The sequence below is a fragment of the Eremomyces bilateralis genome, assembly GCF_010015585.1.
Source record: "Eremomyces bilateralis CBS 781.70 unplaced genomic scaffold P152scaffold_4, whole genome shotgun sequence".
Taxonomy (NCBI): domain Eukaryota; kingdom Fungi; phylum Ascomycota; class Dothideomycetes; order Eremomycetales; family Eremomycetaceae; genus Eremomyces; species Eremomyces bilateralis.
Window position 1 is genome coordinate 1,095,585 of NW_022985070.1, and position 24,716 is coordinate 1,120,300.

General features: G+C 51.6%; 10 protein-coding genes across 10 annotated transcripts; 3 read left to right on the plus strand and 7 right to left on the minus strand.

Annotated features, from left to right (window-relative positions):
• Window positions 1-42: 42 nt before the first annotated feature.
• On the minus strand, window positions 43-3,193 carry P152DRAFT_480184 (uncharacterized protein). Its single transcript, XM_033681751.1, has 3 exons — window positions 976-3,193; window positions 847-926; window positions 43-795 (listed from the first exon to the last, which is right to left on the minus strand). Exons 1-3 carry the CDS (start codon window positions 3,079-3,081, stop codon window positions 255-257), a joined length of 2,727 nt encoding a protein of 908 aa, XP_033536731.1. The 5' UTR covers window positions 3,082-3,193; the 3' UTR covers window positions 43-254.
• Window positions 3,194-3,376: 183 nt separating this feature from the next.
• Window positions 3,377-6,343, plus strand: P152DRAFT_245856 (Spb1 domain-containing protein). The gene is made up of 3 exons (XM_033674658.1): window positions 3,377-3,497; window positions 3,545-3,694; window positions 3,745-6,343. Exons 1-3 carry the CDS (start codon window positions 3,480-3,482, stop codon window positions 6,112-6,114), a joined length of 2,538 nt encoding a protein of 845 aa, XP_033536732.1. The 5' UTR covers window positions 3,377-3,479; the 3' UTR covers window positions 6,115-6,343.
• On the minus strand, window positions 6,186-7,311 carry P152DRAFT_431385 (oxidoreductase-like protein; the record flags this gene model as incomplete). The annotated part of the gene is made up of 3 exons (XM_033677418.1): window positions 6,186-6,541; window positions 6,589-7,195; window positions 7,258-7,311. The coding sequence occupies 3 exons, from the start codon at window positions 7,309-7,311 to the stop codon at window positions 6,186-6,188; spliced, it is 1,017 nt and encodes a 338-aa protein (XP_033536733.1).
• A 1,201-nt stretch (window positions 7,312-8,512) lies between these two features.
• P152DRAFT_245907 (uncharacterized protein) lies at window positions 8,513-9,567 on the plus strand. The gene is made up of 2 exons (XM_033674659.1): window positions 8,513-8,775; window positions 8,835-9,567. The coding sequence occupies exons 1-2, from the start codon at window positions 8,741-8,743 to the stop codon at window positions 9,199-9,201; spliced, it is 402 nt and encodes a 133-aa protein (XP_033536734.1). The 5' UTR covers window positions 8,513-8,740; the 3' UTR covers window positions 9,202-9,567.
• Window positions 9,568-9,849: 282 nt separating this feature from the next.
• P152DRAFT_245849 (DNA ligase) lies at window positions 9,850-13,408 on the minus strand. Its single transcript, XM_033674657.1, has 3 exons — window positions 10,375-13,408; window positions 10,242-10,321; window positions 9,850-10,135 (listed from the first exon to the last, which is right to left on the minus strand). Exons 1-3 carry the CDS (start codon window positions 13,260-13,262, stop codon window positions 10,119-10,121), a joined length of 2,985 nt encoding a protein of 994 aa, XP_033536735.1. The 5' UTR covers window positions 13,263-13,408; the 3' UTR covers window positions 9,850-10,118.
• Window positions 13,409-14,256: 848 nt separating this feature from the next.
• Window positions 14,257-15,491, minus strand: P152DRAFT_245916 (uncharacterized protein). Its single transcript, XM_033674660.1, has one exon. It carries the CDS (start codon window positions 15,033-15,035, stop codon window positions 14,367-14,369), a length of 669 nt encoding a protein of 222 aa, XP_033536736.1. The 5' UTR covers window positions 15,036-15,491; the 3' UTR covers window positions 14,257-14,366.
• Window positions 15,492-16,311: 820 nt separating this feature from the next.
• Window positions 16,312-18,473, minus strand: P152DRAFT_245958 (uncharacterized protein). Its single transcript, XM_033674661.1, has 2 exons — window positions 17,779-18,473; window positions 16,312-17,718 (listed from the first exon to the last, which is right to left on the minus strand). Exons 1-2 carry the CDS (start codon window positions 18,046-18,048, stop codon window positions 16,402-16,404), a joined length of 1,587 nt encoding a protein of 528 aa, XP_033536737.1. The 5' UTR covers window positions 18,049-18,473; the 3' UTR covers window positions 16,312-16,401.
• P152DRAFT_456151 (cyanate hydratase) lies at window positions 18,361-19,586 on the minus strand. Its single transcript, XM_033678934.1, has 3 exons — window positions 19,475-19,586; window positions 18,904-19,340; window positions 18,361-18,849 (listed from the first exon to the last, which is right to left on the minus strand). Exons 1-3 carry the CDS (start codon window positions 19,493-19,495, stop codon window positions 18,828-18,830), a joined length of 480 nt encoding a protein of 159 aa, XP_033536738.1. The 5' UTR covers window positions 19,496-19,586; the 3' UTR covers window positions 18,361-18,827.
• A 435-nt stretch (window positions 19,587-20,021) lies between these two features.
• Window positions 20,022-23,917, plus strand: P152DRAFT_499032 (phospholipase D/nuclease; the record flags this gene model as incomplete). The annotated part of the gene is made up of 5 exons (XM_033682289.1): window positions 20,022-20,189; window positions 20,272-20,647; window positions 20,697-20,821; window positions 20,878-20,896; window positions 21,050-23,917. The coding sequence occupies 5 exons, from the start codon at window positions 20,022-20,024 to the stop codon at window positions 23,611-23,613; spliced, it is 3,252 nt and encodes a 1,083-aa protein (XP_033536739.1). The 3' UTR covers window positions 23,614-23,917.
• A 266-nt stretch (window positions 23,918-24,183) lies between these two features.
• Window positions 24,184-24,581, minus strand: P152DRAFT_391320 (uncharacterized protein; the record flags this gene model as incomplete). The annotated part of the gene is made up of 2 exons (XM_033676088.1): window positions 24,184-24,436; window positions 24,499-24,581. Coding segments are annotated over 2 exons (336 nt in total), but the record flags the coding sequence as incomplete, so codon positions are not given.
• Window positions 24,582-24,716: the final 135 nt, after the last annotated feature.

Genomic DNA, 24,716 nt, shown 5'->3' on the forward strand with positions numbered 1-24,716 from the left:
CCTCCTGAATAGCGTCCGAAGAGCCAGTGGCTTGGATAGGATATGCGAATGATTCACCACGCAAGACAGAAAGCAAACCAGTGGGGTTTTCGATCACTGCATCGGAACGTGAGCAGGGTATAATGAATACCCTTTCGATTATTTCCACGCTATAGTCTTGCGTTGCTAGAATTAGTACAGGTTCTTGAATGCGGCCATGCCGTGGTAAGAAGATGTGCCGGAACTAAATCCAATTCCAAAGTCAATCTAGAACGTCAAAGCTTGCTCCGAACGACTTCGAGCCTAAACTTCACATCTTTCAGTTGCTTGGTGGTCGGCTTCCAACTCTCAAACAGCTCCAGCAGCTCCTGGACCTCCGCTCGCAGCTCCTTTCTCACAAACTCCTCTTCCAGCAACCCCCTCATCGCCCAGGGCAAGAAATACGGATTCTGGGTCGTGAATCCTCCCGTAACTCCACTGGTGGTTGTGGTAGACGTCAAGTTGGCTTCATAGATCTCGACTACGGCTCGAGGCGCCTCGCCGATGGCCACGATGGGCTTTTCCTCTTTGACTTTGGGGGCCAAACGCGCCGGAGAAAGGCCGGACAGAGCCCCGGCCGAGATGGATGCCAGGTTCGTCGTTTCGAGGGCGCATTGAACGGAGAGGAAATACACTTCTCCTTCGTCGTAGATTCGTGAGTGCCCTTCGCCCATGTACAGGGAGCCAGCGAGGGCGGGTGACAGTTCGCGGATGAGGCCGTGATCAGGAATGCCGAGATTCCGTAGCTTCAATACGAATCCCACGAGACGGGTAAGGCTAAAGGCAACATCAGCACTAGTACTCGAGGGTTCGGCTCGTGGAACTTACAAATCCGGCGCGTGAATCCGGCCGTCGACGAAAACCGCGCGGAAGATATATGGGTGAGCTATGTTCGAGAACGTGGAGGACTGCATGGCTATGAGCGGTCGATATACGGAGACTGATTGTGGAACGTACCTCTAAAGACACCAGCTGGTCATCGATGCTGCCAATGTAAACGACTCGGACGCCGGCTTTGACAACGACCTCTAACGCTTCTCTATACGCCTTGCTCATTTTGCTATCATTCCTAGTGAATTCGAATAATTCGAACGCCGCACCCCCCAATATCCGGCTTTTGTACTCGGGAAATGGGCCAAGGTTTACGCCAGCCATAGCGCAGATTCCAATCCGCGCATTGGGGTGGATGCAGCCAAATTGAATGAGTTTCGAGATCAACATAATCCCGACCGGAACCCCCTGTGAATGGCATGCCAGGAGGATGAAATCGGCGCTCTTAATGTGCTCGATCCAGTTCAGGAGTAGGTTCCAAAGGGTGGCCACCCGATCCGACACCATGCCTTCGCCTTCCAACGCGACCTTTTCGATATCACAGGTATATCCGCGAGCATCGACCCACCGCTCAATCGCCGCGGCGGCGTGATTTGCGAATCGTATCGAAGTCCCTGTCGGCTGCCCGATGACGCCGTTGAGGAAGGCGGCGGGAAACCAGCCATGCACACCGATGGCAAGGGCTTTCTTGATGTGAGGAGGGTTGGGGTTAATGTGAACGTGGGGTGGTATGAGACCGTCACCGAGGAAGAACTGTCGGATCTGTTGCCAATAGGAGGGGGGTGGCGTGGCGTGATATGTGCCGGAGAAATGCGGCAGCAGGAGGTTATCTCGTACGGCGCCTTGCTGCTTTCCGGATGCGGTGGCAGAGGCCGGTGTGCCTTTGCTCGCATCATCCTTTGGTCCTCTCTTACTACGCAACGTCTTCGCTGTCGACTTTGGAGGGGTTGTAGCTGGCTCTTCTTGCTCATTGAACTGAGCAGCCTCCGGATGAGATTGGGATGGAGTATCGGCAACCGCAAGTTCGCCCACCTGCTTATGTTTCCCATTCATATTTTCCTTGCCTTCCGGCTGAGGCGTTTGCCGGGACCAAAAAGCCCAGCCTGATGATTGCGCAGATTCCTGCTTGCTGTCCTGGGGTGGAGGAACCTCTGCTGGTGGTGCATCGGGCAAATCCTTGTCTCCACCTTCAGGTACCGATTCCAGTGGCGGCTCATCTGCCTCTGCTGGTGGAGACAGCTTCGCATTCTGCGCATTGCTCCATAATCCAAACCAGGATTTGCTTGGGGCAGAGGTGTTCACCCCCTTGCTTTGGTTGTGCGCAGCAGCGGACTTCGCTTCTTCTTCCGCACCGCCGTTGGGTTCGGCTTGCGCCGCGGGATCAAGCTTCCGTTCCTCATCAGCAGTTGGCCCAGGAAGTGGCGTCTTCTTTGAGTCCTCCAACGACGTCTCGGCTGATTTTGCTGCCAATGTCTGTGGAGCTGTGTCTCCGCTGTCCGCGTCTGGTCTTGACCACCAGCCATACCAGCTGGTCGATGTTGGGCCTTTTGTTGATTGCGACGTTGATTTCGGCTTCTGTGTTTCGTCGGAAGTTCGACCAGTCCGCTCACTTTGTGTTGGATCCTGTGTAGGATCTGGCGGTAGAGGAGGTTCAATCTCTCTGGGTACATCCTCTACGTTTCCATCTCTTGGAGGTGATGGATCTCCACTTTTATTGGATGTGATATTGAGCTTCGTCATTGAGGCTGCAACGACGTCCCCTTTACTTGTTTTCCTCGGGCTACCCTCCATGTATTGTCGCGGGGATTTCGGTGGTGGTTGGGTGGCGGTCGACCGGCGAGTCTGCGCAGGAGGCGTGTTAGGGGAGCTGGACACTGTTTCGCGAGCGACTTCTGTCACGGGCCGCGCTTTCGATCGCCAGCTTCCTCCGTACCAACTGCGCTGGGGCTTTACTTTCGGCTCCTTAGGTTTCGTGGTGCCATTCCTTGAGATGGTGCTGCCGTTCTCGCCGGCTGGAAGTGATCGAGACAACGCGGGCTCCTTGACACGAGCCTCTGGATTATCTAACTGTTCCGAGCTCGCTGCAGCGGTGCTGTCTGCTTTGTTTGACACATCATCCTTCGACTTATCAACTGTGGTTGTTGAACTTCCAGCTGGAGCCTGGTCAGTCCCTTTAGACTTCTTGCGGGGTCCCATTGGTGGATGTCCCAGATAAACCAGCGCTCGCTTCATGAAAATACTGCCGACGAGAGAACATGGGAAGGCTGGGTCGAGCTGCCCATGTTATGCAGAAGGCGAGAGGGAGTGTTTTAGTAGCTGTCGTGGTTAGATGCCTGTATTAGAGCTGTGCCTGAACATATCTGGTGGCTGACTGGGACCTCAAACCGATGACATACCGAAGGCCGAATGATGCGCATGGGCCTGAGGCTGCAAGGCAAAAACAATGAAACCCTGAATCACGTGCCAACAGTCAACTTTCGGCGGACTTAACGCACCATACGGCAGTTACATGCCACATCCGCCTAGTGGGAACTTTTCACCGATAATTCAGATCCTGCGATCCTCGAAATCCTCTGTTAAGTCTTAACGAAAGCCAACCTGCCTCTTTAAGGGGGTGACCACACGGCAAGATGGCAATCCAGAAGAAGGTACGATTGATCGTCCGATTTATGAACGACCTACTAATGTGACCTAGCATGGCAAAGGTCGGCTTGACAAATGGTATCGCCTCGCGAAAGAAAAGGGCTATCGCGCCCGATCCGCCTTCAAGTTGGTGCAACTAAATAAGAAGTACAATTTCTTAGAAAAGAGCAAGGTCTTGATAGATCTTTGTGCAGCTCCAGGGGTAAGCACCATTGCACTTGACTCTACCGTCTCTGATACTAACAATTCCAGTCATGGTGTCAAGTGGCCGCGGAGGTTATGCCGCCGAATAGTCTTATCATAGGAGTCGACCTTACCCCAATCAAGGCGATCCCTCGCTGTATTACCTTCCAAGGTGATATCACTTCGGACAAAACTCGAGCGATTATCCGCCAACATCTCAAGACATGGAAAGCAGACACGGTTCTCCACGACGGTGCGCCCAACGTGGGTGCCGCATGGGTTCAAGATGCGTTCTCTCAAGCAGAGCTGGTCTTGCAGTCGCTGAAGCTAGCAACGGTCTTCCTTGCAGAGGGAGGGACATTCGTGACGAAAGTTTTCAGATCCAAGGACTACAATCCGTTGCTGTGGGTTTTCAACCAGCTTTTCACGAAAGTCGAGGCAACGAAGCCACCCTCGTCTCGAAATATCTCCGCTGAGATCTTTGTCGTCTGCCGTGGTTACAAGGCGCCGAAGCATGTCGACCCGAAATTCCTGGATCCGAGGACGGTCTTCGCAGAGCTGTCTGATCCCACCCCGAACAACGAGGCGAAAGTGTACAACCCTGAAAAGAAAAAGCGTAAGCGTGACGGTTACGAAGAAGGCAACTGGACTCAATATAAGGAAGTGCCTGCAAGCGATTTTATTCAAGCCACGGACCCAATTGCTATGCTAGCAAATCTCAACAAGTTTACCTTTGAGCAGGGCTCAGACGCAAATCTTGCGCTCGCGACGTTGGATCGACTTCCTGAGACGAACGAAGACATTCGAATCTGCTGTGCGGACCTAAGGGTCCTTGGACGGAAAGAGTTCAGGATATTGTTAAAGTGGCGGTTGAGAGTCCGCGAAATCTTCGGACTTTCTTCGAAAACGAAGGCGGAGCCTCAAGGAGAGGAGGTGGCCGAGGTCGCCCCGATGGACGAAGAGTTGCAGATGCAGGAGGAGATGCAACGGCTTCGAGATCAAGGCGACAAAAAGAAGAAGAAGGAAAGAAGGCGTGAAAATGAGAAGAAACAGAAGGAGGTGGTGCGCATGCAACTCAACATGCAGACTCCAATGGAACTGGGATTAGAACAAGACATCCAAGGCGAAGGGATGTTCGGGCTCAAGGCTGTTGATGGCGCAGGCCTTTCCAAGAAAATTGCCAAAGGCAGAATGCATATCCCTCTTCCCGCCGACGACCAGAAGAAAGCGGAAGCCGAGCAAGCTGAAGACGAGGATGAAGAGAGCGATCCAGAAGAGGACGCCTTGGAGCGGTCGTTGGATGACATGTACGATGACTACCAGGGTCGGATGGCTGACCGAGATGCCAAATTCCGCGCAAAAAAGGCACGCAAAGAACGCGAGGGCAACGAATGGCATGGTTTCGAAGAGGAAGAAGAGGAGGAGGTCGAAGACAGCGACGATCAGATTCAGGTGGAAGAAGAAGACAGCGATAGCTCTGACGAAGAAGATGAACCGCGTCAATTGGTCACCGATCTTGATCAGGATGCTGGCAAAACCGAAGGAGGGCTCACAAGGAGGGCCGCCATGTTCTTTGAGCAAGATATATTCAAGGGCCTGGACTTCGAGGGTGGCGCGGACGAGGACAGCGGTATTGATGTGGACAGTGCCGAGCCAGGATCCTCAGAAGAAGCCGCCGTTTCCAAGTCTAAGCAGGGAAAACCAGCCCCGTCAGACTCCGATCATTCTGAGGACGCCTCGGAAGAGGACGAGCAGGAGGATGACGAGCACGCAGAATCCTCGGATGATGAGCCCGACAACGACAAACCTTTTGAGCTAGTCAAGCATTCAAGGGAGGACTGGGAGAGCGAAGTCCAAGACCCCAAGACGAAGCGGCCCAACATCGATATCATCACCGCCGAAGCGATGACATTGGCGCATCAACTTGCGACGGGGCAAAAGACGAAGGAAACCATGGTGGACGATGGGTTCAACAAGTTCGCGTTCCGGGACGTGGACGGCCTCCCGGACTGGTTCCTCGACGACGAAGGCAAGCACTCCAAGCTCCTCCGCCCCATCACCGCCGAAGCGTCCGCCGCCATCCGCGAAAAGCTGCGCGCGCTGAACGCCCGACCGATCAAGAAGGTTCGCGAAGCCAAGGCCCGGAAGAAGTTCAAGGCGGCGCAGCGATTGGAGAAGCTGAAGAAGAAGAGCGCGCTGCTGATGGAGGAGGAGGGGGTCAGCGAGCGGGACAAGGCGCAGGAGGTGCAGAAGCTGATGGCCAAGGCGGCGAAGAAGAAGCCGAAGCGAGACGTCAAGGTGGTGGTGGCGCGTGGTGGAAACAAGGCGATATCGGGGCGTCCGAAGGGGACGAAAGGCCGGTATAAGATGGTGGACGCGCGGATGAGGAAAGATGTCAGGGGTCTCAAGCGGGCAGCGGCGAAGCAGAAGAAGAGGTAGAGTGGCCCGATGTATAAATGCATTTTGGCATCTTGGTCGTCTCCCAAGTTATGAACACGCTATTTAAGGTGCTAATATGTCGCCGCGAGTCTGCGGATCAAATAGTCGCCACTATTGACTCCTGGATACTTCTTCCCCGTCTGCTCATACGTCCCAGGGATCGCGTCGATGAACTTGTCGAAGTTCGGGTTGCAGAAATAGGCGATCGAGTATCTCGCCGGATACTTCCCATCCTCATTCGGTTCGCTTGGCGGCTCAATTACTCGGTGTTTAGTGCTCTTGATCGTATCGTTCGCCCACCGCTCGAGCAAGTCGCCCGCGTTCACAACGATACTCCCGGGAACCGGCGTCGCGTCTATGAATGTCCCGTTCGGCGATTGGACCTGGAGTCCACCGCGGGCATCCTGGAATAGGAGAGTGACCGAGCCTAACATCATTCAGTGCCTCCTTCCTGTATTCAAAATCTATACGCACCATAGTCACTGTGGGATCCAGCTCTGACCGTGCCCACTTTCTCTTTGAAAACCTTCCCATCGACCGACGGGTAGTGCAATAGCCGCAAGGTATTATCCCCAGCACTGGTGTATTCATCGAACCAAGTCTCCTCCATACCCATACCGATCGCAACTGCCCGCATCACCTGCTGATGCAGCTGCTTGCACGTCTCATGGAACGCCATCATCTCTGCCCGGAACGTCTCCCCCTCCGCATCCTTCGGCCACATGTTTGGAAAATGCGGCTCATCATCTCTACCGATCTCAAAGCTCTCCTTGATATCGGGGACCGACGCCCGCAGCTTCGCGACCTCGTCCTTATCCACCAGCCGGGTGACCTTCTCCCGTCCGTGAGCCGTATACCCACGGTTCGCTTCAGCCGCGTACCACTCGAGCAGGTCTTTCTCGGATTGAGGGCGAGTGAAGAACCGGGCGGAGCGGGAGAAGGCCTTGTCGACGAGGGATTGGGGAATGCCGTGGTTGGTGAGGTACAGGAAGCCGGCACTCTGGAATCCCTTTAACACCGAGCTGGCCACCGAAGTCTTCAGCTCTTGGTCATTAGAGAGGAACGGGGCAAAGTCGATAAGCTGTAGGCAGAGGAATATGGTTAGCATACGACGAGATATCTTGGTCGAAATCTGGGACATACAGGGATAACTAGATCGTCCTTCTCAACCGCCGCGGTTGTTCCTGGTGCTGCCATTGTAACACCAGACTTGCCAAATCTCAATCGATGTTAATTGTAGTCTGCGGGAAATGCTCTTCGGAGTCCAGAACCAGATAAAGACTTTATTTCAGGAGAGAGATTAAAACCCGAATACCGAGGATGGCTTATATGCGATTGATATGAGGAGAGGGATAACAGATGTGGGGCAAGGCAAGATAAGCAATTGGCAACGAACTTTCGATCTACAGTGGATGTTGTACAGATTGTCTTCGGAATGTGTCATTTCACTGATAGGCTAATTAACGCCGATATACTTGTCGTCTTGTCGCTTCTCACCACGCCGTTGATCCTTCAAAAAGAGTCCACCTCGTGAAGTGTCAGGTGGAGCAAGGTAAAGATACGGAGCACAACGCAAGCAGGAATTATCTCCATTGCAATTGCATTTGTACATAAGGTACTTACTGGTCCTTATTGTACTTTCCCTACGGCCAATCGCGGTCTGATTATCGAATAGAGCTTACACCGGGTCTTGTCTTCCAGTCGATGATGTTCCGTTAGGATGTCAAGGTCGATACGAGTACCTTAGGTAATTAGTCGATGTCATCAGGATGTGCCTATAATATCCCTCATATTTTATCATCTCACCCATGACGCGAATCTATGATATAGAAAGGAATGGCAAAAATGTCGTCTCTAAATCTTGGTACTCAAGTCTGTAATCTGTATGTTGGTGATCAAGCAGCGATCCCTTCGTGTTTACTATTTTTAATCATCCTGTCTGTCCGATTTTCCCCACACTTTCCAACGTCCTCTAATACTGCGTGTGTGGCTTCTACTATGACCATGTCCTTTCGATCAATTTCTTCATGTGGTAATCATGTCATACAAAATATCCTTCCTTCCGTTTGGGTTTTCCATCATGACGTTATTCACTCCGAGTTCCCCGAGTCCAAGTAATTTTATGCGATGGCAGACGGATGGCAGCTGCCCCCCAAGATTGCAGTGCTCCGGGTCGTATATCCGAAACATTCCATCAATGGTTCGACGAACGCACACTTGAACTCTGGACGAAGGTTGCCGTCTAGTAATAGCATGGAGAGAGGTGAGGGTCCACCTCCAATGTGGCAAGCGATCCGCTGATCGCAGGTCCCAAGCAATCAGGAATTAACATCAGTCAAGTATACGATACCATTCATTGTTGCTTAGGACCATCTACCCGTATTCTCCAATATCGGAACCATCGGAAATGGACCACCAGATTTAGATATCATCTCGCCAAGACTGAACACGAGGAATGAGGTAAGGTATTGACAACCTTGGGGGCAAGGAGCTGGGAGATCTGGATATATCAACCTCTTTGATTCCGCACTTGGGATATGGGATCTCCCTTATTGCATCAAGCCAGACATTCGATTCCTACTGCTGCTCATAATACAAGTTTCGCTTCCGCAGGGATACAATCATCATGCGCATGTTAAACCTTTGCACCACACTTATCAGGTTTGCAGCTTTCTCCTCCCTACTCCTGCCGTCCAACGACGTATGCTGATGATTTCCAGTCTTCTGCCCCTGGCTCTCGGGGTGCCTCCAAATCCGTCTTGCTCGGATTGTCCCGCGTCAACCACGGAGATTATCACCACGGTGGTGGCACGCCGATGTGATCCAATCTACACGAAGGTCGACAGCACCTCTCCTGGGGCATCATGCTCCTTCAACGACCACACGTGCATAGTGCCTGAGTGTCTCGCGCTCTCAACGACGACTGCACCGTGTCCAACCATTACAGACCACTGTTGCAAAGACCTGCCGAAAATTACGAGCACCTGGTACAAGCCTTGCCCAACCGCATGCCCGTCGCCGTGTGGTGGGACAAGCTGGGTTGTGGAGAGCGCTGCGGATTGTCCAACTCCTCTCCCGGCGCGATGAGGGTGAGTGGTTTGGCAGTCGTGTGGACTGAACGCTCCAAATTTCGATGAGAAGTGACTAATTGATGGACTGGGGGTATCGGACATGTCATCTATCTTCTAAATTGCCAAATGCGGACTCCATGGGTATTTACAGCGATAACTTATGTGATCAGGGAATGCACATTCAGTCACTTCGAGCATCACAGAAGTAGTTTTAAACTGTGTACTGGCACCTAAGTTGTGGTGGCGCTGATGGCCCATCGTATAACTGCTCTTCCATGACGACTGCCCCAATCCAGACTCAAAGGGGCGATTTGATGGATGGCGTTTGGGACCAAGTGACGAGCCCCTGTTCTGGGCAAGCCAAAAATAGCAACCGTAAACCCGGGGAACGGACATGGATATATAGACTATAGACCCTTAAGACTAGAATATAATGCTCAACTCTCAGACTTTGGATAAGAACATGAGTGGATCTATGTTTCACGGGATTCAATCTAGGAAGTGAAAATGACGATCGTGTCTCTTCATTGCTTCGTATGGAAATGGTATTCATCGTTCCACAGATCCGGTTGCTTTCCTGCCGAGAAGGCCGGTTGGTTTGTGACAAAATCCATTAGCCACACCAGCTATTGTAGTTTGTGCGAATCGAGCAGTGAGCACGCATATGTGTTACGTCATGGGTCGATGCTAGAGAACTGACTGCATACTCATTCCGAAAGCGTGGCACCATCAATCTGGGGATCGTCGCATGGGAGGCGCAAGCCGTCTTCTGCAGGCTACTCATTGGACGAAAGGGATGCATGTTATTCAAGAATATCCCGTCTCATCGTCGGTGGAGAGCCGTACGTCTAACTCGAATGCTGGAGGGTGCCTAAACTTGCGTCTAACGACCCGGTACGAAGCAGGTATAAATATCAGTACCTTTTTCGATGTTCATCGTGCAATAAAGCCTGTAACGCGGGAGATTAGCCCATCGCATCATGACGAGAATGACGGCATTATGAAAACCTCGGACGGGGTCCTAATGTGTAGATGAATCGCAATGAGCGTACTTACGATCTTCGTCAAGGAGAGTCCGCTCTTGGTAGCTTTCAATGATCCATGCGGCATCGACGATCTTTGGGATCGGTGACATTCTCCACGCTGTTAGGTCCTAACTGATTAAATGGAAGGCATGAGAAGCACTTACTGCGAGACCTTTTGACGGAGCTGATGCAAGTGCGATCGATCACGACCAACGACAACCTGAGTAACACTCTCATCCAGTGAGTTCGAAAGTGTACCTCCTACAAACCTCGCCTTTCGTCCTACCGCCTGCAGTTCATCGATTGCAGCAGTGAATTCGGGGGTTTTGGCAGCACCGTCTCCAAAATCAAGATAGAGAACTGACCCCTGAAATATGAAACGATCGCTTAGGTCCAGGCCATGGTCTTCCAAATGGTCCACAATCTCCATCGCTTTGGCATGCTGATGCTTGTCTTCCGACTTAGGGAACTTTGCTAAGATCCCCCGTAATTCGCCGAGGTCGACGTCGCGGGCGTAGCTGTCACCGAATTCGTCGGTAGTGGAATCCACCACAGCCTGGTCATCGTGCGTGGAGAAGTACATATGTTGCTCCTCGTACGGGATGAGATACCGTGGACGCCCAACATCCGCTTGAGCCTGCTTGATGCAATCGAAGAGCCAGATAGGCCGAATGATACTTCTGTCTGCCGACTTCTTTATCGATCGAGCCTTGAGGACTTCGCGGTCAGAAATGCATATGACGTCGCGGGAGGCGGTCTGAGTCTGAACGATGGAACCCCCGTGAACTTTCACCATATCCTCGAGCTCTGCCTTGCTCTTTTTCTCCGGAGCCAGAGACTCCGACATGATGAAGAAGGAAAGTCCCTCAAAGACCTTGGTACTCAGAGCGGCATATGGTGTAGAGACCTCGTCGTTGGCCCCAAGAACTTGTAATGGCCGTTTCTTTGGACGTTTGATCGTCATCCTCTTTTTCCGACGCTCGTTGTCGAGTTGAAACTCATTCTCTTTATGCTGCTTTTCCGCATTCGATTTCAGTTGCATGAATCCCATCACACTCAGTGCATCCTTCCAATATTTATCAGGCCTCAAGCGTTTAAAGCGTGGGAACCGCAAAGTCAACCCCATCTTAAACTGATCCGTGGTTCCGACCGATGCGGCTTTGACAGAAACCACAATGGAATCTTCGGGTTTAATCCAAACATCGGGACGTTCATATTGCTTGTCGCCACCGCCTAACTCAATCCAGTCCGATGGAGGCTTTTTTGGATCCCACTTGATCCATTTGTTGTCCGTCCTGTGTCGAATCTCGGCGTAGTCAGCTGCGCAGAAACCGCCGCCGACCTTGAAAAAGGAGTAACACTTCTGTTCGTTCGAGCCGCGTGCAACGTGATTTTGGTCGACCCTTAAACCACACAGAAAACTGGCGAGATTCCCGCCTCGGTGCCCTGAGCCATAGTAGCCACCAATGACCACACAATCCAATTCCTCTCCGAATTCTGACATGTATTCCGGCTTGACCTTGATCCAGTCATCATTACGTTCGTTGAGTCGGTAAGGGGAGCGTGGATTCTTGATGACTAAGCCCTCAGAGGCTTCAGCAACAACTCTTCGAAGAGCGGGCTCAATGGAAGAGGCGCTATTTCCTTCAATGTACGAATGGATTTCTATCCGGCGATGTATGGAACTGATACTTGACTCGAGAGCCTTGCGCCGGTCTCTCAAGGTATAGAGAGTCAGGGCTTTGTCATTGAGATATAGACAGTCAAAGACGCGATAAAGCGGCCGTTGCCCTCCGGAGAATGGGTTGCGTTGTTCTGAAATCGCCGCTGTCTTCAGCGTCCCAAACGGAACCATTGCATCTTGCTCGACGTCCCACGTAATCATCTCTCCGTCAAGAATGACGTTGCGAACTCCAGGATTGAAGGCGTCTCTGATGTGACGAGTAAGAGAACTGTTATCGTCCTCGAATCCGGACCCGTAGAGGTATGTATAGTCCTTTGCTTTTCGGGACCAAAAGTTGAACCGGAATCCGCCTAGAACGCTTTCATCCTCGACCATGTGCAGTTGCATCCGCTCACCGTCGAGTTTCTCTTCTATCCAGAAAACGTCATCGGCTTCAGTGGGCTTCATTCTCTGGACCATCTTTTCAAACGAATGCATTTGGAAGGCCGCTAACTGGGGCTGGAAACATTGCATTAATGTAACCCCGCTGGTGTCCTCATCTAGCCGGATGACTGGATCATATAACTCCCAACATACTCTGCGGAGGCTGGATGACACATTAAAGAGGCTATCGGCGTCGGGGTGCCAAATATCAAAGAACGTTCTCTCGCTCGCTCCGATCTTCATTTGTCGTAGGATGATACGGATCAGCCAGATCAGCTCATCTGGGTTCATTCGCTGATAGAACTCGGAAAAAACTTTGATTTGATCCACTTCTTTAGACATGCCGGAAAGGATATCGAGTTTCTCGTTCACTTCGCCGATGGTCATATCCCCTGGCTCCGTTCGCATTGGTCTTTTCGAGATGACTTCATAACATCGACCAGCGAAATCGCCGGCTGCATGGGTTTGGCCACCTGGAAGTTTCCAATTAAGGAGGTTGAAGCCATCTTGCGAATCTTTGTCGATTCGGAGGATCTTAACAAGAAGTTTGCCGATGGCCTTCTCCTTCAGGCCATACATGGCACGATCACGGTCCTTTTCGGGGACAACCAACCGAAACGCCGGGTATATATCGTTGCCAACCTCTTTCCTCCATCTTGAAATGAAGCTCTCAATGATATTTCTCCGGATTTCATGCGGAGTTAGATTTGAGGCTCCGTGTGGACCCAGTTTTCTGCGAGCAACTGGCGCCGTCGGTTTTCTGCGATTATCGTTGAGAGGGTTGAAAAGCGTCGTGTAGAGTATTGAGAAAGAAGGCGTAACAGAATGGTTGTGAGGTCTGTTTGGATACTTCTCATCCAGTTCGGTTTCGGTGAGGCTGCCATAGCTGTACATTCGCCGCTCTTCGTCCACGGCTGCAGCATCTCGCATGTGCGTATTCGCCATGCTCTTATAGATTAAGAAGGCGGTAATATTAGTCGACCCAACGGTTCTGTCGGTGGATGAAGGAATGGTCGCATCAGTGTGATGGTTTGACGTTTTGCATATTATTCTAAATCGGATGGATGAAAGTGGCTCCAAGCATGAGGGCGTTTTGCATCCAGGCAGCCGTCACATCGAGTGCAATGATGGACACACAACAGGCACGCTAGGAGCTATCACAGACTAAACTTCAGAAACGCAACATTACATGCTTGGGGATCAATAGAATTCTTGCGAAAAGGTCGACTTAAGAGAAGTCACCAGGAAGTGAGTGAGCGATGGTGTGAGAAGCAACAAGCTTGGAGGCTTGTGGTGGTCATAATTAAATACCTGGCTAACAAATCCCCCAGGACGACTACAAATTACTCCCTGTACAACAGGACCATTTTCATAGGTTGATTTGATTGTACCGGGCCGCAAATGACACGAGGAATATGAAGAGGGACATTCTATTAAACGTCTGAACCTGAAGTTACCTTAAGTAGTTATGTGTACCTTGATACATGTTTGAACCCTATTTCCCCTATTTCCATCAAAGCTGAGTCCCATTCTATGGTACCAGGCTGGGAGGAAAATGGACTTGCATATATCTTCATCTCCACATCAAACACCCTACCGCACCTACCTATGCGATAATTTTATGCAATCTACAGGTACTTGGGAACGAGTGGTCCTGCACAATGAAGACTAGTTGAAACGTACATGATTGTTTCACTGGAACTGACGAGATTGGAGCAATAGGACATTGTCGTCAACTCGAATTTTATATATATCCAAAGCAGCAAAGACGGCATCCCTCCGAGTGGCTGCACGTCGCTTCCGCAGCCATCCGGGACGATATGGCCTAGAGAACCCCGTCGCCGATGAATCCATGAAATTCAAGAAACAAGTCTTGAATCCCCGCGCTGGCATCACCTGTGTGCGCCAGCGGGAACCCTCAACGCCGAATCTTGAAAAATAGCCATGAATGTGGCCGAGAAGAAAATGTCAAGAGCCGAAGGAGGGTGGTAGATGCGGCTGATTCATATGTTCTCTACAACACCTCTTTCGCTGTCGGACTCGAGGTCTTTACATGATGGTGCACCCGTAGGGGTGGCCGTCAATATTGTTGACGGGAGCGGAGTCGGTCCCGGTCTTCATGACGGTGCATCCATAGGGGCGGCCGTCAATATTGTTGACGGGAGCGGAATCGGACCCGGTCTTCATGACGGTGCATCCGTAAGGGCGGCCGTCAATATTGTTGACGGGAGCGGAGTAGGTCTGGAAAGTCATCTTGGCTGATGTTGGGCTTGAAAGTTGTTTTGGTTGATTGGGATGGAATCGATCTGCCGGGGGCGTTAGCAAGGCTGAATCGACTGGTGTTGACGATGGTTCGAACTTACTGACTAACGATTGACTGAGATCGAATGTTGTGAGTGGGCGAAGAGGAAGTTCAGTTGATCCGCAGCGAGGTCCAGCCTTTATAGACAACTGATGGAGTACTAGCTGTTCCGAAGCGCCTGTCCCTTTGATCCAGGAAGAGCTAAGGATGCAAAGCAAGCGAGTTTCAACTAGGGAGAGAAAGGTCTTGCGGACAATCGATTCACTTGAGGCGTTAGAAAAAACAAAACGCTCTGAATGATTCTCACGGAGAGGAGAAAGGCAGGAGAGGCTGGGAACTGGAATGTCTGCTGTTCTCGGATCGAAACAAAGCAATTGCTTCCAGAGGAAAGAGTTCGCAAGTTGAAGGATGCTCATTGGAAGTAGGAGATGCGGAACATCTTTGTGCCTCTGTTGGATCTATCACGATAAGTGTCCGGAAAAGGGATTTGGCGAGTTATGCTGAGAAAACGAGGCCGTCTTTGGAGCAGTGCACTGCTCAATCCTACCGCGCGCAACCCAATATCAGATGCAAATGCTGCTTCCTAGAAGCCACCCACCCATCGGAAACACACAGCATGACGGAAATATATGACAGACATTTGCGTTGAAAGTCATTTGAAGCGCCGATACCATATGCCGCGACCAGATCTCAGACGAAATGGAAATGGCTTCCGAACTCGACGAAGGGGGAATCGCCCAAGTGCGCAGTGATCTGACAGGCGCCTACCATTCTCAGAACAGCGATACTCTGCTGATACTCTATAGATTCCTCGCTTAGGAGATTCTTTGAAAAAGCATTCAGTTGCCGTTAGTATTGTTGATGATGCTTACTATTGTTGTTGACGATGTTTACTATTGTTCTTAATATTGTTGTTGAATTTCATATATGGCGCTAGTCCTAATCTGGAGGAGATATTCCGGTCCTTCCCAGCATCCATCCAATAATAAGCGCAATCCTTTGGAAGCGCATTGAAAGGAAACTTGATTGATTTCGCATTCCTTGGCGGAAAAGTTCTCTAGGCGGAAAGGGATCCTTCAAATGCTTGGATTGCAAATTTGCAATGGAAAGCGGATTCGGCTTAGTGAAGCTTCCAGGTCTGTATGACGGAGTACCCCAATCCGTTGTATTTGCAGTTCTATGTTAGCTGAGTGTTTAAGGGGTAGTCTTTCTTCCTCTCCAAACCTCTATTACATTGAGGGTTCAAGGAGGAAAGTTCATTTATGGTTGAGATGGATGTAAATAGGAGAGGATGTTTAGCACCTTCTACAGTTTTACGTGATTTGAATGACAGTATGAGAGATGAATGATCGACGCGGATAGAAAGTTCGAGAACATGCTGCTTTATTTAAGCATGTAACACGGTAATTAGATAAGGTCGGAAATGTCATGGGATTCACCGAAGATATTAATATACTGTAAGGATGCTGTTAACTGTACATCGAGGAGAGCGTAGACGTGGAAACAATTGTCCAGGCAGGCAGTGGCGGTGCGTTGAGAAATTCTGGAGGGTCAGAAGGAGGAAGGGGATTTCGCTAGTTAGTGTAACTGAATAGGACTCCATTTGCGGACCCTCATTCACTTGCAATACCCCTGAGATGATTGACTCTGCACACAGCAGCTCTTCGGAAGGACTTGAAAAGCTCCACCATGGTGAACTGCCTCAGCAATCTTTGCCACATCGTTCACCGCCCACTCCCCCGAGACCTGACCCATTTCGTTGGTAACGAATCCTCCATCGACTTAAGTAGAAGACAGGGCAGGGCGTCCGACGACCACATTCTTTCTCCTCCCCATCTCTTGATCCCAGCCCACGGGCTTAGCCTCACTGTACCGCTTAACAACCTCGTACTCCTGACCCTCACCCTCCCTCCCGCAGGTTTCCTCCATAGTCACGAATCCACCAGTGATCTGATCCAGATACTCATTGAACTTATTCGAGTGTCCAATGCTGCAGCGCCGGTTGTCTGGCGCGGTGACGTGGGCCGTAAGTCCCGCAAATGACTTGAACCGTCGTTGGCAAATTGGACACCCCGCGAACCTAATTGCATGGATCGTCGCGAAATGCGCCTTGACATTCTCCTTGGAGGGTAGCGTATCAGAACATGACGGATAGGGGCATGCGTAACATTCTTGGATCGGGTTGTAGAAGGGGTCGCAATTGAAGTCGGGGTGGTTGGGATCCCAGGTTTCAAGTTTGAATATCGAGTTGTTCCCGTACGGGACGAGATCGACTCGAGACTTATACTCAACGGTCAGTGCCTTTTCCCAGCCGTGCGTGCGGTGAACAAGTTGCTCCGTGGGTTCCGCCCTCGGTTGCCGCTGGTGATGGGCATCGTCGTTCACGGAAAGGAGACCCATCTCTTCCAAGCCGCCCATAAGATCGTCCATGATGTTTCCATCCGCTGCCATGAACTTCGCGAGTAGTTCAGGAGGAAGTTCAACATCGCCCAGGGCTTTGGATTCAGTTGGGGCAGCAATAGGCTCCACCGGGAGTGGGTGGACTGTCTTGATTTCGGCTTCGATCGGAGTGACTGGTGAGGTTGCCTTCAGTTCGTCTTGGACTGGAGAGACTGGGAAGGTTGCCTTCGACACGGAAAGAACAGGAGGATGGCTGAGTTTCAGCCCATAGGGGTCATCATCGTCGTCCCAGTTCACGAACGGAATATCGGGGTCGTCCAAACCCAACGTCGGCATCTCGACCTCATCCATCCCTTCATTGCTTCGAGCAGTCTTGACTGCTGTGGCCTCTTCCATACTAGCTTCCTTGATCGAAGGCGGGGATTTGTCATCGACAACGGCCTCAATTCCTCCGACGGGCGAGGTCACATCATTTGCATCTTCCGCAGCTCCAGAGAAGTCCTTGGCGAAAACCAATCTCGCTGCGTCGGGGTCCGTCATGATGGTTTTGACGATGCTCTTGTGTTGAACGCGTCCATAGAACCGGTCAGATGTAATTTTCTTGCAAAACCCCTTCTCGAGGTGGTTTACGTAGGCAGCGGGGGTTCCGAAGGGCTTTCCGCAGCCCACGCAGTTGACACTATGGATCAACGGGTGGAACTGAGCGGAGACGTATTAGCAATAAGAAAGAAATCTGAAGATGTAGGCCGTAGGCCGTACCCGGGTGAAATGCTGCACGCGTTCAATCTTCTCGGCGAATTCTGTGCCACAGATGTGGCAGATCGGGACCTCGTCCGGGTCTTCGGTGTGCCTCTCATCAGTGATCTTGTGGTCGACCATCTGCTGCCAATCGTTGAAAAGCTCATCGCACTTCACGCAGTAGTCGTGGACATTCTTCATGTGCTCCAGTGTCCATTTGAGCTTCTTGTAGCTATAGGTGCAGCCAGGAGATCTGCATTTGAACACCGGTTCGTCAGTAATAGCCGACATGGTGAAGGTTGGAGTCCTGGACGGACAGAACAAAAGTGATGGGTCAGTGAGTTAAAAGCTCACGGTATAATTCTGTATTGGGGAAATATGTATGAGAGAGAGTGAGAGAGAGTGAGAGAGAATAAGTGAGAGTGGGGGTGAGAGAGGTGGGAAAAGACTTGAAGGAAGAAATATCTATCACCGCAACAGAAAATGAAGCTGGTTCTGTAGAGTGAACGTGAAATTTCGGTAGCCTCCAGGCAGCATATATGAAAAAGATCCGTGTACGTGTGCGATAGGCTATTGCATGTGATCAAGTCAAGCAAGTGAATTTGGAGCACATGATCATTGATTAAGAAGAGAGAGCTACCAGTGTAAAGACCATGATGACTGTTAAGCTCAAGCCTGAAGCCAGTAGTTACTGCAACTGTAATAACTGGCAATGAGGAGACGGCGAAGTCAGTTCTGAGACAAAGACTCAAGAAGAAGCGCTCCGCTTCTCTGCGTCATGGCTCCCTTACTCCTTAGATCCTCTTCTTTCCATTCAATTGAGTCATTGGCATTCAGATACGTCAACAAGTCTACATTGAAATGATGTACCGCCTGCCTACCAGTTGAAACCTTTCATTAATGATTGTCGTGCCTTGCATATGTGGATTGTCCTAGTCTCCTCTTCAAGAAACCGTAGACCTGTATCATGCAGACCATCAGTCATGAAACAAACCTTCTGTTTGCTCTCCAATGTGGTGTACCGGAGCCTAGTGCCTCAGAGGCCGTTCCAATTCAACCATGAAGAACATCTAGAACCGTGTATATGGCAACCTAGACGGCGTTAATCAAACCGAAGACAAATCTACCGACATCCTCCTGGCTTACCATTTCCCTCGGATCGTAATCACTGCCCAAGTTCCTTGATCATCCACCTCTTTTTCCACCTTGGTGCTGAAGCTAATCGCACTCATGATTCCGTCTCCGAATTTCTCATTCAGGACCGCCTTATAGGCCAGACCATAGTTCTGCACGATCTCATAAAGTCGATAGATCAACGGCTCCTTTGGCGGCATCTCAATACTACGTCCACGGTCCGGAAAGCCGGCCAGTTGCTTCGCAAGCGGTTCTTTAGGGACGGACAGCAGCGTAGAGAGGGCGTCGATGTCTTCAGCGGACGCCTTCGCCTGACCGTAGAATAGAGCCGCAACAGCAACCTCATCTCTGCCCACGGCGTTGCCGATTTCTGCGAACGTGAGATTCTTGGCTTGCTTGGCCTCGAACAGAGTCGCGGAGGACTCTGGCAGGCGGGGAGCGAGCGATGACTACCAGGACGGTGGAGTTAGCTCGAGTCAGGAGGATCAGACATGTCGCAAATATCCCAACATGGTTTTGTACGTGCTATCGCGCCTAATGGTCGCGGGGGAGGAGGCCGTAGGAAGCACACGGAAGGTCATACCTCGAGGACGGAGACTGACATGGTTGCTCAGGGGGGGTCGGTCACAGCGATTCAATGATATGGCAGCAAAGCAAATGTTTCTGGGGTGAGAAGGCCCTTTTTGTACAAACGAAATACAAAGCAGTTACGAAACCTGTGAGCAAGTTTGGAGATGTCGATTCTAATATAAATTCTGACGAAGTGATGATGTGAGGTTGAATGACTGGATACGTGCGAGAGGAGGACGTGGTTCAGCGATCCGTACGAAACGAGGTGGGGATTCCGATATCCACAGTTACCAGTCCACCGCGGAATTTCTCCGTACGGTACTGATTACTCCGCTCCACCATACACGACGGTCTAGGGAAATGATACCAAATGAGCTCCTAAGCTAAAGCTACCTAAATGGGACTGGATGCCCAGAGTGGATGGTGTGCCTTGTTGATGTGCAAAGTGAAGATCCTAGCTCCGTTCACTTCTTCACCCCACAATCGTTCAGCCTTCAGTACCTGGCAACTGTAAAGTGTCAACAGCCTCTATGTTAGCATCTGCAACCAATCCGTAACCAATGCCCCGTTACAACGAAGACGACCTTGCTTACGGAGAGTATCACGGTCAGGGTGGTGAAGAGTCCAGTCGCCACTTCATTGGAGACGTCTTCCATCGATTGAGGGGTACGAAGCCAGACAGCGAATATTCCCACGAGGCGGCACAAACACAAACACCTCCGGGCTCTGTATGTCCACGTCTTTTGACTCTTGGTGAAACACCAAACTCAGAAGCCAGTCATATTGTATGCTGATGCTATTATCCTCTAGACAACCCCATATGACCCTCATCTCATCGATCCAAACCCCACCACTGTGGGAAACATACAATCCCACGATCCACCCGCCCAGTCTTCATCCACCATGTCATCTCTCTTTGGCAAGGTCCACCAGGCCGTGCATGGAGTCGGGGCACAGATCAAGGACAAAATCAACACCTTGGGCGATAACCAGACCGTCCACGCGCATACCAGCGTTGATGGACAGTGCTCGGATGGAGCCCATAGCAACAGTAGGCATAGATTCCATTCGTTCGCTCCTCAGCGCGAAGGCAACGAGTTGAAGTGGTACGTGGATGGCTGCAATTATATGTGGGCTGTAAGTGTAGCCATTGAGCAAGCCAGGGAGAGCATATGGATTCTTGATTGTGAGTTCCTGGCCAATTCAGGTGGATCTTCTACTAAGACGACTCTTAGGGTGGCTGTCCCCCGAGCTCTACCTGCGTCGTCCACCAAAGAAGTTCGAGAACTACCGAATTGATCGTATGCTAAAAGCAGCCGCTGAACGAGGTGTGAAGGTCAACATCATTGTGTACAAAGAGGTTCGCTTCGAGAATGCAGTTGCTCCGATACGATATGAATGCTAACCCCCTATCAGGTGACCCAAGCACTCACTCGTAAGTTGAAGCAGACGCCCTAGACCTAGACTCCCAGATCTTTCCGAATTTCGACCCAACGACCAGTAGTTTGCTCGAGTTGGACTTGACTCTACACCGCATGTCATTGAGATTTCCAACGACATGGCCAGCTAACACATCGACCTGTTCCAGTCTCTTCGGCGCATACGAAGCACCATCTCGAGGATCTGCACCCCAACATCGGCGTATTCCGTCACCCCGACCACCTTCCGGATACCGCCGTCCTCAGCTCGTCCTTTATCAGTTCCTTACAGAACCTGAAACTCACAGCTGCTTCTGCCGCAAAACTTCCCGGTGATGCTTTAAAAGCCGTGTATGGGACGTCGGAAGGTACGGTGTTATACTGGGCCCACCACGAGAAGTTGTGTCTCATCGATGGCAACCTGGCCTTTATGGGAGGGCTTGACCTCTGCTACGGCCGCTGGGACACTCATCAGCATCCAATTGCAGACCTCCACCCCGCAAATATTGATGACACTGTTTTTCCAGGGCAAGACTACAACAATGCCCGAATCATGGACTTCCAAGATGTTCCCCATTGGGAGAACAACAAGTTGGACCGAACGAAGAGTGCACGGATGGGCTGGAGCGATGTCAGCCTATGCGTCAGGGGTCCGGCGGTTGAAGATCTCAAGGTCCATTTCGCCGAAAGATGGAACTTCATTTGGCAAGAAAAATACAGTGTGAAGAACGAAGGCCGTTATCATAAGATTGATATCCATCGCTCTTCATATGGAGTGGTCGGCGAGGGCCAGACGGGTGCCGATTCAGCACAGGGATCGTACCAACCCTCAGGCGCCCAAGGCCTAGATGGCGCACCATCAGAGTTCCAAGCACAAAGCCAAGGCCAGTATTTCCCCCCTCCGCCAACCCAAGCGAGTCGGGGAATAGATCATGCCGAAGGCGAACGCGGATTTGGCGGAGAGGATGGAGAGAGAGGGTTTCGTCATGGACGCCTCGGTGGTGCAGGAGACAAACTGTGGCAACGGGTTGAGGGTGGCCTTCAACAATTCGAGGACAAGTATCAATTACACCACGAATCTCACCATAGTGAACAGCAGCAAACCGGCCCTCTAGGAGGAGCCATCTGTCAGCTCACTCGCTCCTGTGCAGAATGGTCGCACGGCACGCCTCTTGAACATTCCATCGCCAACGCTTACATCGAGACCATTACTGCTGCGAAACACTTTATCTACATCGAGAACCAGTTCTTTATCACAGCCACGACCCCGGAGCAGAAGCCTGTGGCAAATCTCATTGGCTCGGCCATCGTTGCGCGGATCAAACGAGCGGCACGAGAGAACCAGCCGTTCAAGATATTCGTGATGATGCCGGCCGTCCCGGCGTTTGCAGGGGACTTGCGAAGCGACGATGCCCTCAGCACCCGAGCCATTATGGAGTTCCAGTATCAGAGCATTTGCCGGGATCAGAAACGCCAGCTGAGCATCTACGAGCAACTCGCGCGCGAAGATATCGACCCGGTCCAGTACATCCGATTCTACAATCTGCGCAATTTCGACCGGCTTAACACGAGTGCGGCGTTGAGGACGGTCGAACAGAGCGCTGGTGTGAGTTATGAAGACGCACGTAAGCAGTATGACGAACAGGTTGGGGGCGGTTTCGGTCAAGGGCAACCGGAAGGACAGGAGACCTCGAGGGGATATGACCCTTCCGGATACCAACCGTACCATCCTGCTCCCGCTGAAGCAGACTCGAATCCCGGTTACCCACCGCCACCGCCTCGTCCTCAGGATCAGTACAACCCGCCTTCCCATACCGGATACGGTGCTCCACAGGACTACTCCGGCGCCGCACCATACTCGACCTACCAGTCTGCAACCTCGCAAGCCTCTTCGGACCCGACGCCCGATACCGTGTCCAATGCTTACATGCAAGGCGGACAGGACATCCGCAGCGCCCCATGGTCCGGCGACGCGCAGTCAGAGCTGTCATCCATCGTCTCGGAAGAGCTCTACATTCACTCCAAACTGTTGATCGCGGACGACTCGGTGGTGATCTGCGGCTCGGCCAACCTGAACGACCGTTCCCAGCTTGGCAACCACGATAGCGAAATCGCCATCATCATCCGTGACCGCACGCCCGTGCCCGGCCCGCCGCCGACGATCGCCGGACGTCCCAACGAGCAGGCGAACGCGTTCGCGACGAGTCTGCGGCGGTTCATCTTCCGGAAACATCTGGGGTTGGTCCCCCCGCAGCAGATGGACCGACCGGATCGCAACGCCATGCCGCTCGACGGCGGGATGGGAGGGATGACTAACGACTACGACTGGGGCAGCGAGGAAGATCGCGCAGTCCACGATCCACTGAGTGAGCCGTTCCTCGCCCTTTGGGACGGCACGGCGAGACGCAACACAGAGTCGTTTCGGAAAGTGTTCCACCCTGTCCCTGATGACACGGTGCGGACGTGGACGGCGTACGAGGAGTATTACACGAAATTCTTCGCGCCCCCGAAGCAGGAGGGCGCGGCCAAGGAAGGACAACCGGTTCCCAAGGCGAAGTATGACGTCGGGCATGTGGTCGAGGAGAATTTCCCGGGCGGGGTGCACGAAGTCAAGGAGATCTTGAGTCAGGTGAAAGGAACGCTAGTGGAGATGCCATTGCTGTTCCTAAAGGATGAGGATATCGCGAAGGAAGGCTTGGGGTTGAATGCTTTCACTGAAGAAGTCTACACGTGAGGGCATTCGAACATCTCGGCGGTGACGTAACAGCCTATGAGTGATGAGTTCGACAAATGAGACACGAGGCTTTATGACCATGTTGATCATCGTTATGTTCACGACTCACGAGAAGCACGGCGGGCCTAGTTGATGTCATCTCAATATCATCATCGTCTGGCCCGCGTTGCTCCAGTGGCCTCTCTATCCAACACTACGGTCGCGACAGCTACCTACAATTTAAACGGCCCCTTGCAGCCACGCGAAATCCCAAAGCAGATGGAAGGTCAGGTGGCGTACGATCTGTGTCGCCAGAAGAAGACAAGGGTTAGTGAACTGCTCCAATGTAAACTGTTCTTCGTAATACTAATTAGTAAGTGCCTGCTGTGAACTGGATTTATTCTAACGCATAACTTATTCATCATAACCATCTCTTCAGTACAGGTATTCAGATGGTATATCTACAGGTATCTATGACCCCCAACCTGGCACTGCCCGCTTGGATAAGCCTCTATCTACTCCAGATATGCCATATGTATACATCTCTATTCAGCGCCATTTAGACTGATACTCAGAGCCTTTTCCACCCATTTACAGACTCGGCTTCGGCGGCATCACCCGTGCTTCGCCATGCTCGCATGTGTAGCATACAAGCCCGTTATCCTTCCGCCTCATAACCCCACGGACCATTCCCATCGACTTCCCAAGATGGACGATCTCGCTCTCGACAAGCAGGACAGACCCTTCCGATGCTGGTCGTATGTACGTGTAGTTCAACGTCCGCGAGACATGACCCGTGTCCCAGAAGTTCTCCTTCGCGACCGGCGCAACCGTGGCCGATGTACTTGACTTGATCAGCCTGCGGTTGCTTATGTCCGCCTCTATGCCATATACCGAGATACTCACCACATGTCGAACACGAGTGCAACCGCGCCTCCGTGCAGGTTTCCAGTCGCATTACATAATGACTTATCGCAGGTCAATTCGAACACGCTTTTCGCGAGGGTCGGATCTTTGGGGTCGAGATCGACGGAGATCACATTGAGGTGTCCGCGCAGGTGGCTATCAAAGAACTGGCTCAAACCATATCAATAAGTGATTGGAAATCCGCAAAGGTCTCATCT